General features: G+C 38.1%; 1 protein-coding gene across 1 annotated transcript in view; it reads right to left on the reverse strand.

Moving 5' to 3' along the window:
* Cps1 (carbamoyl-phosphate synthase 1) overlaps positions 1-16,569 on the reverse strand; it is a 109,831-nt gene that overhangs the window by 46,733 nt on the left and 46,529 nt on the right. Inside the window, exons 17-21 of the mRNA XM_005361429.2 lie at positions 15,694-15,838; positions 14,011-14,221; positions 12,424-12,622; positions 10,379-10,555; positions 7,235-7,353 (exon numbers count right to left, since the gene is read on the reverse strand). Of these exons, the coding sequence (XP_005361486.1) occupies positions 7,235-7,353; positions 10,379-10,555; positions 12,424-12,622; positions 14,011-14,221; positions 15,694-15,838 (851 nt within the window). The remainder of the gene's footprint in view (positions 1-7,234; positions 7,354-10,378; positions 10,556-12,423; positions 12,623-14,010; positions 14,222-15,693; positions 15,839-16,569) is intronic.

The following is a 16,569-nucleotide window of genomic DNA, read 5'->3' on the forward strand; positions in this document are numbered from 1 at the left end:
TGTGGTCTATGTGGTCTTGTGGTCTATGTGGTCTTGTGGTCTATGTCAGTAGACTCACTCAGTTGTCTCCCACTCTTCTCTCCCATCCCCCTTCTATGATGCATCTGATTGTTGCAAGTGTTTTCCTACTGATTTGTTTTATAGTAAGTCCTCTCTTTCAGACGGGGTATTTGAAAGGAAGGCCTACTTCCTTTAGACCCGAAGTTCATCATAAACCACTTGAGCAACGTTGGGGATCAATGTGAGTGTTCGGCAGCCCTCATCTATAGAGTAAAGCAAGGATGAATTCTTCTCAGACCACTCATGCAGAGACATGAGATGTGCGTGTAAGAGCATTAGGCCTCTAAGTGTTAACCTTCATTAAATTTCCCCGAAGTATTGTTTCCATTTCTAATGTGTCCATCAATGAAGCCTATCTATGTGTGGCTATTTATACGGACTGTAAGTCCTCTAAGACAGGCTAATGACAAAAAAATATTCTTCATCAAATATTACTGGACATAGTACAAGGCCTTTCACACAGTAGGTACCAAATAAATATTTATTAATAAATACTAATAGATAAACATGGTTACTAATAAAGAAAAATAATATCAAGTAAATACCCAGTCTATTATTCTGCTTTTAGACATAGTGACAATATACATAACCTAGCAATTATTGATGATTAACAGATTCATGCTTACACACCACTAGTATATGTGGTTTTAAAGTTTTTAAATTTTTCAGATATGTAAAATTAATATACAGAAATATGTGTAACATAATAGGAGTTTTATGAATTATCTGAATATCACTCTGAAAAGCTTTTGAGTAAAACATGATGTCCGCACCAGAATCAAGAATGCTTCAACACTTGAAAATTTCAATTATTGTCAAAACTATGAAATTACTATTTAACTAATTAATGAAGTGTTATTCAGACCTTAAATGGTTTGTGAAAATTTATGTATCATGTATGATTAAATAGATTCTTGGTTAAAATTAATAGTCATTTTATTTTCATGTGATCACTTAAAATAGCCTATCTCTTCTTATAAAATATAAAGCCAGTTTAAAATATAATGTATTTTTGTATTAGTTTTGAGACATAAAATTTCCCATAGCAATATTTCTGTTTTAAAGAAAAAATATTCTTATTTATGTATGTTTTGATTTTATTATTCTCAAAGAACCTCACCATAGCCAGGAAAGACAGCACAGACCTGTACCCCAGCACCTCAGAGGTAGAGGCAAGAGCATCAAGAGATCAAGGTCCACCTCAGTCACCCAGTGAGTTCAAGGCAAGCTTGGGTTTCTGAAATATTATTTCAGAAAAAAATCAAAGAAACAAAGAAAAATTAAAAAAAAATAAGCTCATTATGTGGGTAACTAGGAATATGAAGAAAAAAGATACAAAATATTATTACGTCATAACTGGGAGAGTGGGTTTCCTGTCATGTTTAACACTTCATATATCACATATTTAGCAGCTCATATGTTAGTCTAGTAAAATAAGAATGGGGCGTTTATTATAATTCGGATGAAACTGAGAAATACCCTAAGTTAGTGTTGTTATGAAAAACCATAAGGCTATTTTCTGGGAACCAGTTCAGAGGGTTGCACTAAAGTATCCTGCTGTCTGCATCCTGTTCTACATTCAAAAGAATAAGCAGTATTATAAACACATGTCATTCTAAAATATACAAATAGCAGGCAAATATGCTATACTCCCTGAATGACTTCTACATTTAAATTTTTAGCCCAGAAATTATAAATTAACACCAGGAGCTAAAGTACAGACATTCTCCTTCTTATGTCAAAGTTATAACAACGCTTGGGCAACAACTTTCCCTTGGAAACGCCAATCAAATGTAAGCACAAAGTGTTCTTGTCTGATTTCGCCATGCCTTGTGAGCAAGTTAAATAAGAAGTCAATAGAAGCTAGCATGTGTAGGAGGGACTATTCCAGCTAAGGTGACACCCGCGTTATTACATCAGCCAGAAGCTTGTGGCTGCAGGGAAATGGCCGACTTTGCTGAGCTTAATTTAGCACTTGAATGCCCAAGCAGAACTCACTAGGCTAGCCCGGGATTGTCTCCCTAAGCAATAGGCGTGCCTGTGATTTTTCAGCACCTACCAGGGGGCACACTTTATCAGGAAACACAGTCAAGTGCAGGTGAAAACTGAACCCTTGAAAATTGCGCTTTCCAGTTCTTAGTACATTGACCACAGCAGTAAGGGGCGATGAAAGGGGAAGAGAGTATTAATATTATCAGAATTGGCATAGCATAAAAATCACAGAAGCCCATAGAATATTGAATAAAAATAACTTCTGCATTTTCCAGGAACCAATAGCAAATGTCTGTCAATCATTCATGTAGAAATAAATACAAATCTTAGCTTCTAAAGTTTACGTGATCTAAAATATATCTCACTGTTTCTGTACACTGCATTTGAACATCTAAAAATGCTGGGAAGCAAATCCCTTCACAGTTATCTCTTACATGACTTATGGAAATGGTAGCATTGAATATAAAAGTCAGAGGGCAAAGTGGACCATTCCAGGAAAACTGCAGTGGCCATAATGGTGGGCTGCCTTCCATCTGGTAACGTAACATGGAAAGGTTTTCTCTCTTTAAAACGTTCACTTGAAGAAAACTGCAAAGCTTAATGCAGCTTTGGTATAGCCAGTTATTTTTCTAAAAATGCAGTATTTTCTAACGTAGGTGGGTGTAATAACATCCTTGAAATGGTTATATTAGAAATAGCTATTGAATCCAAAAGAATAATGTTTGGAAACACACAATTTAGAGCAACAGACAGAGAATATGGAAAGGCTTCTATTTTTCCTGACCTGTACATATTTATTTAAATCATATGCTTACCTATTTAACTGAAAACTGGCCAGTTCAAGTTGATGCTATAAGTAAAATGTCTGGGGCATAAGGTTCTAAAATAGTTCCTGCCCACACATAAGCCTTTTATTTCCCTTTCTTCTTTAATTATAGCAATGTCATTCCAGCTATGAAATCTCTGTGCCTGTTTGTGTAGTCATCGGTAATGCAATTAAAATATTTACCATAGGTGCTGGTGGATGACCATAACTACTGTGCTTCTATTGGCAAAAATAACTCTGCTGGAGGTACTTATTACATGTAGTCTTAGTTCTTCTAGGTGGTACCTAGCATACCTGTTCATACCCATAAACAGATATGTGTCTGTGTATGTGTGCACATGGTTAATTCCACTAGAAATTCAAACAGTGCTCAAACTCCTTGAAAATAATCTATCAAGATATCAATGATCTATTAATGTGCAGTTAATAGGTATATTTGGTAGTACTAGACCTCTAAATTCCAATGCATATTCATGTGTGCATGTGCATGTATGTGTGGGTGTATGTGGGTGTGCGTGCATCCTGCACAACCTAATTCACATCACATTCTGTAAAGAGAAACCATACAAAGTCTATAAGAGTAGTTCACATCAATGGTATTACATGGTGTTGATTAATGTTAGTATCCCATTTATCACTTTGATGAACTGCCTAGGATGGGCAACTTCCCTAGTACGTTCTTCAGCACAATAAATAATTAAAGACAAAACGAAAGTCGGTGAACACAAGTGGAAAAGGAAGATGTTTTGGCTGAAGCTGCCTAAATAATGGCAATCATATTAATTAGTAAATATGAATATTGCTTTTAGAGTGTCATATATCCCATTTCTGTGCTCATGGATTGGCAATTACAACGATGAAAACTGAACACTGGTAGGGTAAACACTCAGGGTTAAGACACTGAGGTCAAGGGTCAAGACACCACAAGAATACAGCATACAGAATCAACTAACAAAAGCACACAGAGGTTCACAGAGGTTGAAGTGGCAATCACAGAGCCTATATGGGTCTGACCTATGACTTGTGTATGTATGTGATGGTTATGTAGCTTGACATTCCTGTGGGACCCCTAATAGTGGAAGCAGGGACTGCCTCGGACTCTTTTTGCCTGCTTTTGAGACCCTTTTTTCCTAGGGGGTTTCCTCGTCCAGCCTTAATATAAGGAGATGTGCCTGTTTGCCTAGCTTTATTAAAACTTAATATGCCCTGTTTAGTTGATATCCTTGGATGGCCTGCCATTTTCTGAAGGGAAAGGAGAAGTAATACTGGGGGAGAGGGGAGGTAGGGGAATGGAGGAACTGGGAGAGGAGGGGGATCACTGAAGTTAGAAAAGCCAGTACAAACAGTAGGGATAAATCCTGGTCTTACTGCCAGTGGCTTTACAATCTGCCCCAGCCATACAACTGTCACCCACATTCTGAGGGGCTAGTCTGTCCTATGCCGATTCACTCACTATCAGACCAGAGTTACTAAAACAGATAGCAAAATATCATAAATAAAAGTAAAGAATGATACCTGGTAAATACATCAGCAAATTCCAAGTGTATCTCTTAAAAAGGAACCCTTGAATGCTTGTGTCTAAGATTATTTACAGTAGTTATTTAAGGGGGGAAAGTAAAGCCCTCTGTGGGTACCTGGCATGTGCCAGGAAACCTTGATTCTTTCATTATTGGAGCTTCACAATCAAAACTACTGCACATACATTAGCAGAAAGACTATGAATCTAGAGTAAGGAGTGAGCCCATAATTCCACAGGTGGTCTATAGTATAATAAGCTAATCTACATGGCCACTCAGCCTGGATATCTTTGATACAGAAGGAAAAAGCAAGGTGAAACAACCCATGTCAAGCATTCCATACTTATCCCGTTCTCCCAAGTGAGAGACCCTTGCTGTCTATTTCCTCAAAACTCTACGTGAAAATTGCGAAAGGATTTGTGCACGTAACACCAGAGATATGCAGAGGCAGGGAAATTTTGGAGCCCTCTCAACATACATCGAATAAATAAATACCTCCTGGGCCCACATACCAAAGTCAGATTTCCAACGTAGGAACAGTTAAGATTAAAAAACAAAGCAAAACAAAAGTAAAGCATCAATAAGTGTAAAAAGAACAACAACTGGTCTTTTCAACACTTATCCAAACTGGCAACATATAAGTCCACTCCTTGATGTCAACTGATGAAAAGGTGTTTCTATTATTTTGGGAATGATACATAATTTGAACACTAAACATTTCCGGACATTTAAAAGCATCTGAGGAAATCAAAGACCTCATAATGGTAAAAGTGATTAAAACTGGGCCAGAAAACTTGAATCTAAAATACTTAGAATCAGTCAACTTTGATATCCTTTAGACTTCAGACCCTTATATTCCACAGAAGGAATGAAGCCGCTAGCCACAGTGGTCATCCATTCTGATTTTTTATGTAACATAGCAACCGCCACAGTGCTATGTGTTAAATTAATGGAACTCAAAAAGAAAGAGAACAGTACAGACAGCATCTCTCAGATAATTAACACAGAATTTGTTTACTGTTTTTGAGTCTCAATACAGGTCTTTAGATCTTAAGCTATAATAAGCATCAAAACATATTTACACGGTGATAGATAATGTTTTAGAACTCTAAAATTGTTTTAAAACCCCTATGGTAGCTTTGTGCAGATCATTATGAACAAAGGAAAGAACACTTAATTATGAATGTGTTTATATCAGAAAATGGAAACTAAAATTGTCAAATTGTCAGCAAGTACATGCAACAGAAGCTGAAGTCGAGATGGTATAAGTCGCCTACAGCTGTGAATTAGTCATTCTCCTTTTTCAAACACCTGTTTTCTACCCATAAACACCTATTTCTGCCTCATTGGACTCTTAACCTGATTTCTGGTTGTAACAAAAACTATTCAATTAAAACATTAAATTTGCTCCCAAATCAGAACATACGTCAAATGCACACTTCAATCACAATGATATCTGGGCTCTCCATGCAGGGTCTGTTTGGCATACTGTGAGTTTCTAGCGCCCCCGTGTGGTTTCCCCAGAGTGTTTGAATAGGCTTTTGAAATCTGTTGCCTAAAACTGTACAGTGGTATAATTCAACATAGAAGTTCTGCTAGCATCATAAACCAAGAAAAGAAACCCTAAGTCAGCAAAATCCTTAGACAAATGTATAGGCTCCATTCTGTCTTATTTGCTGACTACTGTATAGTTTCCATTCTGTCTTATTATTTGCTGAGTACTGTTCATTCAACATAAGCTCTTTAAAAATTGACTACGGGCAACGGTGGCCAGTCTCATCTTTGCTTGGCAAAGTCCCTGTGTACAAAGTCAAGGATTTAACATGGTTAATTATTACATCGAATTTTCAAAGACTAATCTTATTCCAAAGAAAAATCAGTTGTTTCTTTGCTTGCTGTTATGCACACACCTCAGTTAGGCAATGCAGTAGCCCAATTATCGGTTGTCATCGCTAAACACATGAGCAGCCCACCTTCTGGATCTCCTCAACATTATCCATAATTAGTGTGCATTTCTCCAAATCATTTGAAAAGAACTTACACTATGAAATCTTTCTTTCTCTAAGCATGTCCCTAGGCTTGGAGATGAGATTTCTCGCGAGCATCGGTGTGTTTCAGTGTATTAGAGAGAGAAGATAAAGATGACTTATATCTTAGTTTGGTAATAGATGCTCCTCTTTTCAAAGATGTATGTGTAAAACCTGTCTAACCCATAGGCAGTCTTCAAATAAAAATAATAATAAAAGGATAAATTTTAATTACCTGACATGATCAGAATATTATTAACATGAAATGAAGTTTGTAAATCATTGGCGACAAAGAAATAAAAATTGTAAGGTAGTCAGAGGTAGAAAGGCTGTTGAACGACACATGAATATGCCTTATTTATCTGCTGAACTGAAAGTCCCCATCTCAAAAATATCAGTTGAACGTGAGAGGAATACGTTCTCTATCGATATATAGTGATTTATAGTTTAATATTTAAAGCAGAAGTAGGCTTCAAAACTGAAATGAAAATGTACATAAAACTCAAATATTGTTTGCTGAATTTCTGATTAATAATATGTAAATTAATACATATTTATAAATGTACTCTAATTATTCTGAGCTCAAAAGACTTAGTTAAAAATCATAATGCTTGATGTCAACAATAAAAGTATAAATAACTCAAAATATTAATAAATATATTTCAAAATGATATGAGAAGCCACTAGTCATCTGTTGGCCATAGCTACCTTTTCCTAATGTTGGCACCATTTAGCTCACTGAAGCAGACTTTAAGAGAACGGCTCAAAAGTTCACGAGAAATACGTAGAGTGGTTGAAAGCAACCCTCTTACCTGTTGAGTCCTTTCAGTGTCTTGTCCATGTTTAAAATGTCACGCATCTTATACAAGAACCACTTGTCGATAGATGTGAGCTTCACAATTTCATCGAGGGACATGTTGCTTTCCAGGGCCTGCGAGAAGAAGAGCAAACACATGCCTGGGCAACCATCTTCTAGATGGCTAAGTTAGTTGGAAACATAAGAGCCCTTCCTTTCCACATTAGTTAGAGAGCCTGGAGTCAAGTTACCAACTGAGATATGAGACTGAATCATTGATGTTCCTTGAAATAAACTTAGAGTGCTGTTCTCTGCACCCACAAATGGCAGACCGAGGAAGCACTTTGAGCGGCCAAAAGAAGTGTGTACTCAGAACAGTCTCAACAGGTCCTGTCTCCTCCTCTTTATTTGGCCAGGTCACTATTTCCTAAGCCATCATTTGGAATTAAGAGGGATCTAGTGACACTATAGCTCCACTCTCTCAGCAGCTCCCACCGTTCTCTTAAGCTCTCTTTCACAACTTCTCAAGAATAAAACGCTAACTACTCCCTGAGCTTAACAGGCCAGATGACTCTCAAACCCAGCTCAAAATGTGCCCATTGCTATTATGTATGGTTATACAAGTGTACATGTAATCAGTGAACAATAATAAACATCTAATACCTATTTCCAAGCAGTTTTAGAAAGACACTTTAGATTTTTAAGCTCAGAGGAGAAATACTCTTAACTAGAAACTCTGCCGTTACATTTGAATCAGCAGAGTTTGGTTTCACAAAGCACTGCTTATTTCTCCTGTCAGGAATTCCATGACTGTCAGCTGTGAGCTGTGAGCTACAGCAAGGTTCACAATTCACTTGACTAGACTATAATAACATTTAATGAAAACACTCAGAGTCATGCTCATTTTCTAACTTTATTCATATTACTCTTAGTAATTCACAAAATCCCAGGCATACCGTAAGACCTACATTAACCATATTTCCTAAGAGATTAAAAGCTGCCAGCCATTAACAAAATGAGGTGCACAGAAACTAAGTCACTCGTGCTTTCCACAGATAAAGTACATCTGATGATGCGAAATTAGCAGAGGCCTAGAAGCTGGTGCCCATCTCCCTCTGAGGAAGGAGAACCCCCAGTCAGACCCCGCCTCCATCATGAAGCTAGCCTGCTAGTTTTGAGCCTTCATCTGTCCACACTGCAACTCTGTCATCTTACCCCTCTGTAATGAAATCTATGATGACCCCTAACACATCTGAGGTTGCGCAAATGTTCTTCACATCAAAACTAATACCTTGCATTCTCCCCAAAAAAGAAGTGATGATCCAGTCATCCTGAAATAAGAGTGCTGCAAAGACCAGACCTCAGGGTACCTTGCCCTTCTCTGAGAATCACAAAGCAGGTGGAGATTTATGCCCGCCCTTCATTCTTTTCCCCTTCAGCCCTGCACTGTCCTTACGTTCTTTGTCAAAATCACAAGTTCCTGGTCGCTGTGGATATGAGCAGTAGTGATGGCCTCTAACAACAGAAATCAGTTCCTTGTCCCAGCACTCTGGCAGACAATAATTGCTATCCTCACGCCTGCACTTCTTGCTTATATACAGCATGTTCTGTGCAGGATGAACCTCCACACATTTGCCCTGTGCTCCTATCCTTTGTATGTCTGTTAGAGAAGAATGAGAGATTTCCCTGTGTTTTACAGCCTGGCTGGGAACTAGGAAATGCTGTCCTTTTTCATCTGCTTGAAGTGGCAGAAACATGATTACTAGACTCAAGGAAAAAAATCCATTTACCGCTTTTCCCACAGGGGAGAAGATAGATAGATAGATAGATAGATAGATAGATAGATAGATAGATAGATAGATAGATAGATAGATAGATAAACAGACAGACAGATGGATGTATTGGTACACATCCAGACCCACACATTTGAATGTCATGTGTCATGGATTTTTAAATAAAAGACTAAGAGAGAAACAATAAATAAAATAAAATGACCTCCAGAAAAATCTCAATTTGTTTCTGTACCCCCAACACAACAGAAAAACATAATTTTTGACACCCAAATTAGAAAGTATTCATCAAAGATAATGGTCTCTCCCAGAAAATTTCAACAGGACTTTACTATCTTACATGTAGAAACCATAAGAATGAGAATACTGTATATGAGATGCTATGAAAGAAATAGCCATGCTCTTCATCAGCTCTCTGCAGGACTGTCCCTAAATGCTGCTGAGCTGCAGTGATTTCACATCAAAGGCTGCATTTTTCTGTTTCTATGAAGGCATTACATAAGTCATATTCTTCCATAAAATTCATATTTTCACTAACTCATCCCACATGTACACAAACATAGAATGGCCAAGGGAGCTTTGTGAACCCAGTGTGGTTTGCTACTGTTGGATGATTAATGCCTGTGCTTCCTTAAATGTCAAAAAGCCATTTAGGGATTTCTGACCAGACAGATTCCAGCTGCCCAAGTCACCTTTCATAAAATCAGATGAGCCAAAACTTCAAAACTCTAAGCACAGTAAATATGAATGGAGATTAAAATGGCACTTCATTTGCATGAAAAGGAACTGGGGGATGGAAGTGAGAAACGTGGGGCTTTTTGTTCTAAAAGATACAGCACTAAGATGATGACAAGGAGGAGCCTACCATCTCAGTCTAGATAGCTGGTGTTTAAACACAGAGAAGCAGGAGGGATTAGGATGTGCTGTATGATACCAACGTATGGATCTGCTCTCTAAATAGAGTTGTATGCATTTGCAAGGAGCATTGACAAAGGTTACAAGAAAGGACAAATCAAAGCTATAAAATCTTGAAGTACTGGTGCCGTGTATGCTGAAAGGAAGAGCCGTTTTCCTGGGTGGCTATCTTAAAAAGTACAATGTACCCTTGGGCCATTCGCTAAATTTTAAAAAATAAATTTTATTACTCAATTAGAAGAATGTCTGATGAAATCAGAGTGTGTGAGAGAGAGAGATAAGACAGAGGTGTGTGTGTGTGTGTGTGTGTGTGTGTAAGAGAGAGAGAGAGACAGAGAAAGAGAGAGAGAGAGAGAGAGAGAGAGAGAGAGAGAGAGAGAGAGAACATGTAGAGATGTGTGATGGCACAGGCTTGCCAGGCTGACTAACTTTCGCGGCCCTTCATCCTGTGTTACCTTGGCAATGGCGTAGATGCGAGTGCTGGAGGGTTCAGACAGCTCTTTCCTGAGATCCAGGTTTGCTGGCCATTCCTTATTCATTGGGAGACGGGGAGTGAACCCATCCACAGACGGGTGGCACATCCTCAAAGCCTTCTGGAAACTTTCCTCAAAGGTGCGACCAATGGCCATGACCTGGAATACACACGAAGAAGCTTGTAATGAAGGAACAAGCTCGCAAAATTACGTGTGCAATATTTCCAAAGACCTGACAACTGCCAAAAGATTTGAAAGTATCAGTCGATTTTGAGGTTTTGTTTATTTTCCCTTCCCTTTACTCCATGCTTTTTAATGTAATGAAGCCATAACATTTTATTAGGATTTTTAGCAGCAAGTGGATATAGCTGTATCTCTGAGCCTGAGGAATACATTGCCTGTACTTGTTCTGAAAGATAATAGTATTAAAATGAGGAACAAATGCTAAAGCATAGGGACCCTCCCTTTAAAAGAGCACACATTATGCTAGTATCCTTTAGAATAATAGGAAGCAAATAAGGAGAAAAGAAGCATATTAACACAGATACCGACAATTTTAAGAGTATCAATAAGGATCCATTTTTCTATAGTTAAGTATTGATATTAGTAGACTGCTAAGAATCATAACAAATACAGACAGTTGTGATTTTTGAATGTAGATAGAGGTTAAATTCCACCATGATAAATTCTATATGTCTGTTAGTCTTTATAGCTTATTGTATCAAACAACAACAAAAGAGATAATTTAGTCTGAACCAGTTAGTACTCAAAACTAAATTTAATCTGGCTTTGTACCTTACCCACTTATTGAAGGGAATGAACATTGTCTTTGAATCTTTCCATGGAACAGTAAATTACTGTTAGATTTTGGGCTCTAGTTTAAAATATCAAATACTGCCTTCTGTAAACTTTCATGATTCCCCATACAGACTCAAGATCACATTAATGGCAGATCAGGAGATTGTTGTGACACTGTGTAAAGGATATATATTCATATATCACTAATTCCCAGCAGAAAGCCTTTGTTACACTGGCCCAAGTGTAGTTAGAAATAAGGGGAGCTTTCAGAGAGCAGGGGGAAACAAAGTATCAGGACCTTTCAGTTCAGTGGGAGACTAATATGGCACTGGGCTTGCTCAGTTTGGAGTTGTTGCCCTTGAAGGTTTGTGAGAGCTCATGGTGTCAGTTTGTCTCCTCTACAGATGGGGAAATGGGAAGCATAGGAAAATGACAGCCACGGCTCACAAGAACAGACTAAAGTCAAGTAATCAACGTCAGACCAGTTGAGGTTTGGGAACACTGCACTATTTGTTGTGTGGTGTTTGTATGTGTGTGAGATGTTCATGTGTAAGAATGTACTGTGAGGCATGCACTTACTGATCTGTGTGCTGTGGATGCCAGAGTTTGACAATGGGATGACTCCTAAATGGTTTCTCCATATCAGTGCTTGAGACAGGATCTCTGACTGAGCCTGGAGCTTGCTATTTAACTAAACTGGCCAGGGGAAAGCCAACCTGCCTATCTCTACTCTTTCATCTTCTTCCCAAGCCTATCCCATCCAGTAATGGGATTACAGGTCTACAGCATCGAGCTTGGCATTAGGTGGGTGCTGAGGCCTCAGATCAGGTCTTCACGCTGGTGTAACAAGCACTTACACTCACTCTCTTCTCAGCCCTTATATGATCTTTTATACTGCTCTAGTTCTAGATTTGATGAAAAAACAAATTTCATCTAAGCTATATCTATGAGATTTATATCTGTGATATTTATATATATAATGCCCACATATATAGCCTTACCCTTGTATGCAACTCTGAGTCCATAAAAATATCGTGTAATAACTAACACACTAAATCTCAAACGAAGCAATATTAAAACACTAAAAAGGAAATGAAACGTCTACATGTTCTCCAGTCAAGAACCCAGTATCCGGATGGTCAACCTTTTGAGTTTCATTGGTATTAAAGAGTTGACAAGATTACAGAAACCAAATACAAGGTGAACGGACTGCTAAATCCAGGACTCACCTCGCCTACGCTTTTCATTGAGCTTCCAATCCGGCTGGATGTTCCATGAAAACGGTCAAGATCCCAGCGAGGAATCTTGGTCACCATGTAATCCAGGCTAGGTTCAAAGCAGGCTGACGTCTTCCCAGATACAACATTCTTGATTTCTGGGAGTGGGATTCCTAGAGCAATCTTTGCCGCGATGAACGCCAGTGGGTAGCTGTAATGCAGGAGGTAAAGGAATTCTACCTTCACTTTCTTTTTTTTATCATTTGAGCAATAAGTACTAAAAAAAAAGGCTCCAAACATGAATGATTTATTCTTTAAAATAATTGGTTGACTTCAAGGATAAGACACACCTGATTTCTGCTATGTATGAATATTTACTAGCCACTTACAAAATAAAGTGGTGCATGATAAAGCATGCAGCCATTGAGAGTTCACTGGTCAGCCCTATTAATATTGCTACAGCCTCCAACTTTCATCCCTTTGATAAACAAGATTTTCCCTCCACTACCTGAGTTTAATGTCCACTCAGATTAGAATCTGCAAAATGGTCTCTGAGAAAACATGCACCACTACGTGTATCTAAGGAGACATTTGGGGCTACTGTGTACTGCAAATGGCCTGGAAATTTGGACTAGCAAGTTTGAACCCTGGTTCTATCTCCAAATATTTAAACTTTGGGCTCCTGTAAAAGTTAACCCTCTGGAAACTTGTATATCCTCTAGAATGTCAGTTCAGATCATTTTACTTGATAAAATAGCTCCTAGAACTATAGCATTAGATATGAGTTATTCAGTACAAGTTCCCATCTAGTAGACAAGAAAACTGAAGTCGGTAAGTGCTATGTGCAGCTCACATCAGTTGATGAACCAAGCAAGAAATCAGGTCTTTTGATTCATGAGCAGAGCGCCACAACCTTGACCACTGTGTAGCTACATAAACATACTAAAGAAGCAAATATTTTCTTCATTTAGATGTCATAAAACTTAAATGCCAGTTGCTAAAATGAACAATAGAAACAAAAGGCTTTATTTACTTTCCTTTCAATTATGTTTGCTAGCAGCTGTTAAATGGACATTGAACTTACTTATTGTAACATTTATCCGTGGAAAGATCCTACATTGCTTATTCTTGTGGAATTGTTTTTAATTGTTGATTATAAGCTAATGGGTGATTTTGTATGTTTTATTGTGTATATTTCTAGAACCAAATTGATCTATACTGAAGTGTTGAGTTGAATAAAGTATATTTTATTAACCACTCATATAGGCAGTTGAAAACTAAAATTAAATATCAGTCTTCACTTTTTCACGACATCTGAAAAGTGTGATTAAAAAGCATATTTTTCACAACCTGTTTCGATCATCCAGATCTTGATTGGTTTATGATTAGCCAGAAAAGACAGCTAGCAATATTATTGGTCCCAATCTGGCAGGAAGCTCATTACTAACCATGTCTTTGGGGTTCTCTAAATGTCCTGGAGCTAGCACGCAAGAAGTTAGGGTAGATTTTACAAATACAAATTGTCTTCCCCTAGCAGCCAATTTCCCATTTCTACCTGCAAAGAAATTGCAAACCTATGGTCAATCATTCTGGTCTTACCCAGTGGCCTTGGAGGCCAGGGCAGAGCTCCGGGACAGCCTGGCATTCACTTCAATGATGCAGTACTCCATTGAGGTAGGATGAAGAGCGAACTGAATGTTGCATTCACCCACAATACCCAAGTGGCGAACAACATTGATTGATGTGCGTCTCAACATCTGGAACTCTGCGTTGGAGAGTGTCTGAGCGGGGGCCACAACAACTGAATCACCTGTTAACCCAAGCAGCACCCATTAGTTGGTGGCATATTTTAACAGCTGACTTGACTGCCTTAATCCCCTAAAAAGATACAAGGGGCATAGAATAGGCTGACGATTTGAAGAAAGGGTTAAAACTAATATTCATATGCATTTGAGTGAGACATCAGGTATTCCCTTTAATTCTTGTTTGCCCATGTGATTGGCCCTTACTTATAGAAACACCCCTCCCCAACTTCAACCACACTCATCTAACTGGTAAAGTTAATTATCAGCTTACTAGATTTCCATCAGCCCCTTCAGTTGCTCTTCCTTCATCTCAAATTGCCTCTCAAGTTTTTCCTTCCACAGAATATTCTCTCCTTGTGTCTAGATTTGTTCAACTCTCTCCTTTCTGCCTTCCCACTTCTGCCTTCTCATGCTTCTCTAACATGAGGCCTTTGAATCTTTAATTGCAGAATCCTTCTTCTCCTCCCTTCTGCATGCAGACATGTTCAGTGACCCTCTCCTCAACAAACCAGTTCCCAACTTCGTCAGACACACAAAACTTTCCTTACTAAACATCTCAAAATTGTGTCAAGTTTCTTATCCTCCTTATCATATAATTTCATTCCATATAGGTTCCATAACTAACTTGAAGTATCTAATTTTTCTTCTTGAACTTATAAAAACCCAAATCAAATTAAATCTCTATTCTTGAGCTAGCATAGGAATTAATGCTGTCACAAAGAAAGCTCTTTTGTAAAATATGTTCTTGCATTGACCTACTTGATATTACTCCATCTTATTTTCCTCCTATTTATCTCCTTTGCTTCACTCGTTCTCTTTGACCTGACCTAGAATTGAATTGTTTTTCATTGTATCAAAAACTGATCCCCTTATCACGTTTCTTTGACTATATCCCTAAAAGGGTATGTGTTTCTCTAGTTTCAGTCATTTCTTCTACACTAAATTATTTCCAATGACTTTTTGTCAACATTTTAATTTCTGTATTCTCCTGCATCCTGTTCTAGAGTCCCAAGTCCCTTCTCTGAGGTGCCTGCCACATCTTTAATTTAGCATTTCTGAAACGTAAGCCATCATGTTTGTCCTCTACAGCCAATTAGTTTAACCTGCTAAAAATCTGTTTTTATCACTGTTGAGACTATTTTCTCAATTCCTTGGTGACTAACACATTAGTGTGTTTTAAGGTTTTGCAGGCCCTATCTTTATTTCCAAACACTGTCATAGCTTTTACTCAAATTAATTATTTATCTGACTTCCCTCAGTTGATCTCAAGATAATAATATCTACCATACCAAAGAGGGATTCTGTGAATTCCAAACTAAATATGAGACTATTTTCAATGCTATAAAATACTATGTATCAGTGTTAAGTGTTATCATTAGTCTGTCAGCTAAGAGTGGTAAAGTACCTAGTACAGGTTGCTATGGTGATCAGAGTCTGGAGCCAAAGGCATGACAATTCTTGTAGATTCTTTGCCTACCTGTGTGAACACCCATGGCATCAACATTCTCCATGTTACAGACAGTAACACAGTTATCATCCGCATCTCGGACAACTTCATATTCTATTTCCTTCCAACCTGTCACTGACCTCTCCACCAGAATCTGGTTGGTCATAGCAAATGCCTGGAAATTGATGACACAGATAGAAAAGATTTAAGGAAAGACACTGGTTTAAACAAGGACATGAAGGGAAGTGCTCTGACCCAAATCTTGGTCAGCACTAAAGTCTTAAACCCCATCTCCATTCTCCCCCACCTTCCAGAAGGCATAGGGTGTCAGAAAAATCAGTGAGACCGGGAATAGTATCCTGCAGTGAATATGCTTGATTTGGGTTATTGAGGCTTGCCATTCAAAGTGCTGATATGACATTAAATCAAACTAATTTAGGAAAAAGAGAAAATAATTGAGCAATCAGGCAGAGGGAAATGAAATTATTTCAGTAGCTAGGCTTCTGTGAAACCAGAAAATGTGATAAGTACAAATAAATGTGGAAAAATAAGTCTAAAGACGCTGGCTTTCTCTAAAATAACTGAGGGTGGTTTGTACAGTGACATACACAATCAGAGTTAGTTGGAGCTGATGAGGAAGAAAAGGGAGATGATGATGGCTGTAAACAGTGAGCCAAGATGGCATAGCGACTTGGGAATTAGAAGAATCATATGCAGCTATTATTATGGCTAATCACTGCCTAAGTGCTTAAATCCTCTGAGTCGTATATCATACATGGCTGATTAGACAGATATGAATTAGTGTAATTACCATTTCATATTTACTGCATACCCACAGTGCAGTAGAATGCTGAACTCAAAATATGAAAGAGGCCGTCTCTGACCTTGGACATGTGCTGACTGACC

Source organism: Microtus ochrogaster, linkage group LG4 (assembly GCF_000317375.1).
Source record: "Microtus ochrogaster isolate Prairie Vole_2 linkage group LG4, MicOch1.0, whole genome shotgun sequence".
Lineage (NCBI taxonomy): Eukaryota > Metazoa > Chordata > Mammalia > Rodentia > Cricetidae > Microtus > Microtus ochrogaster.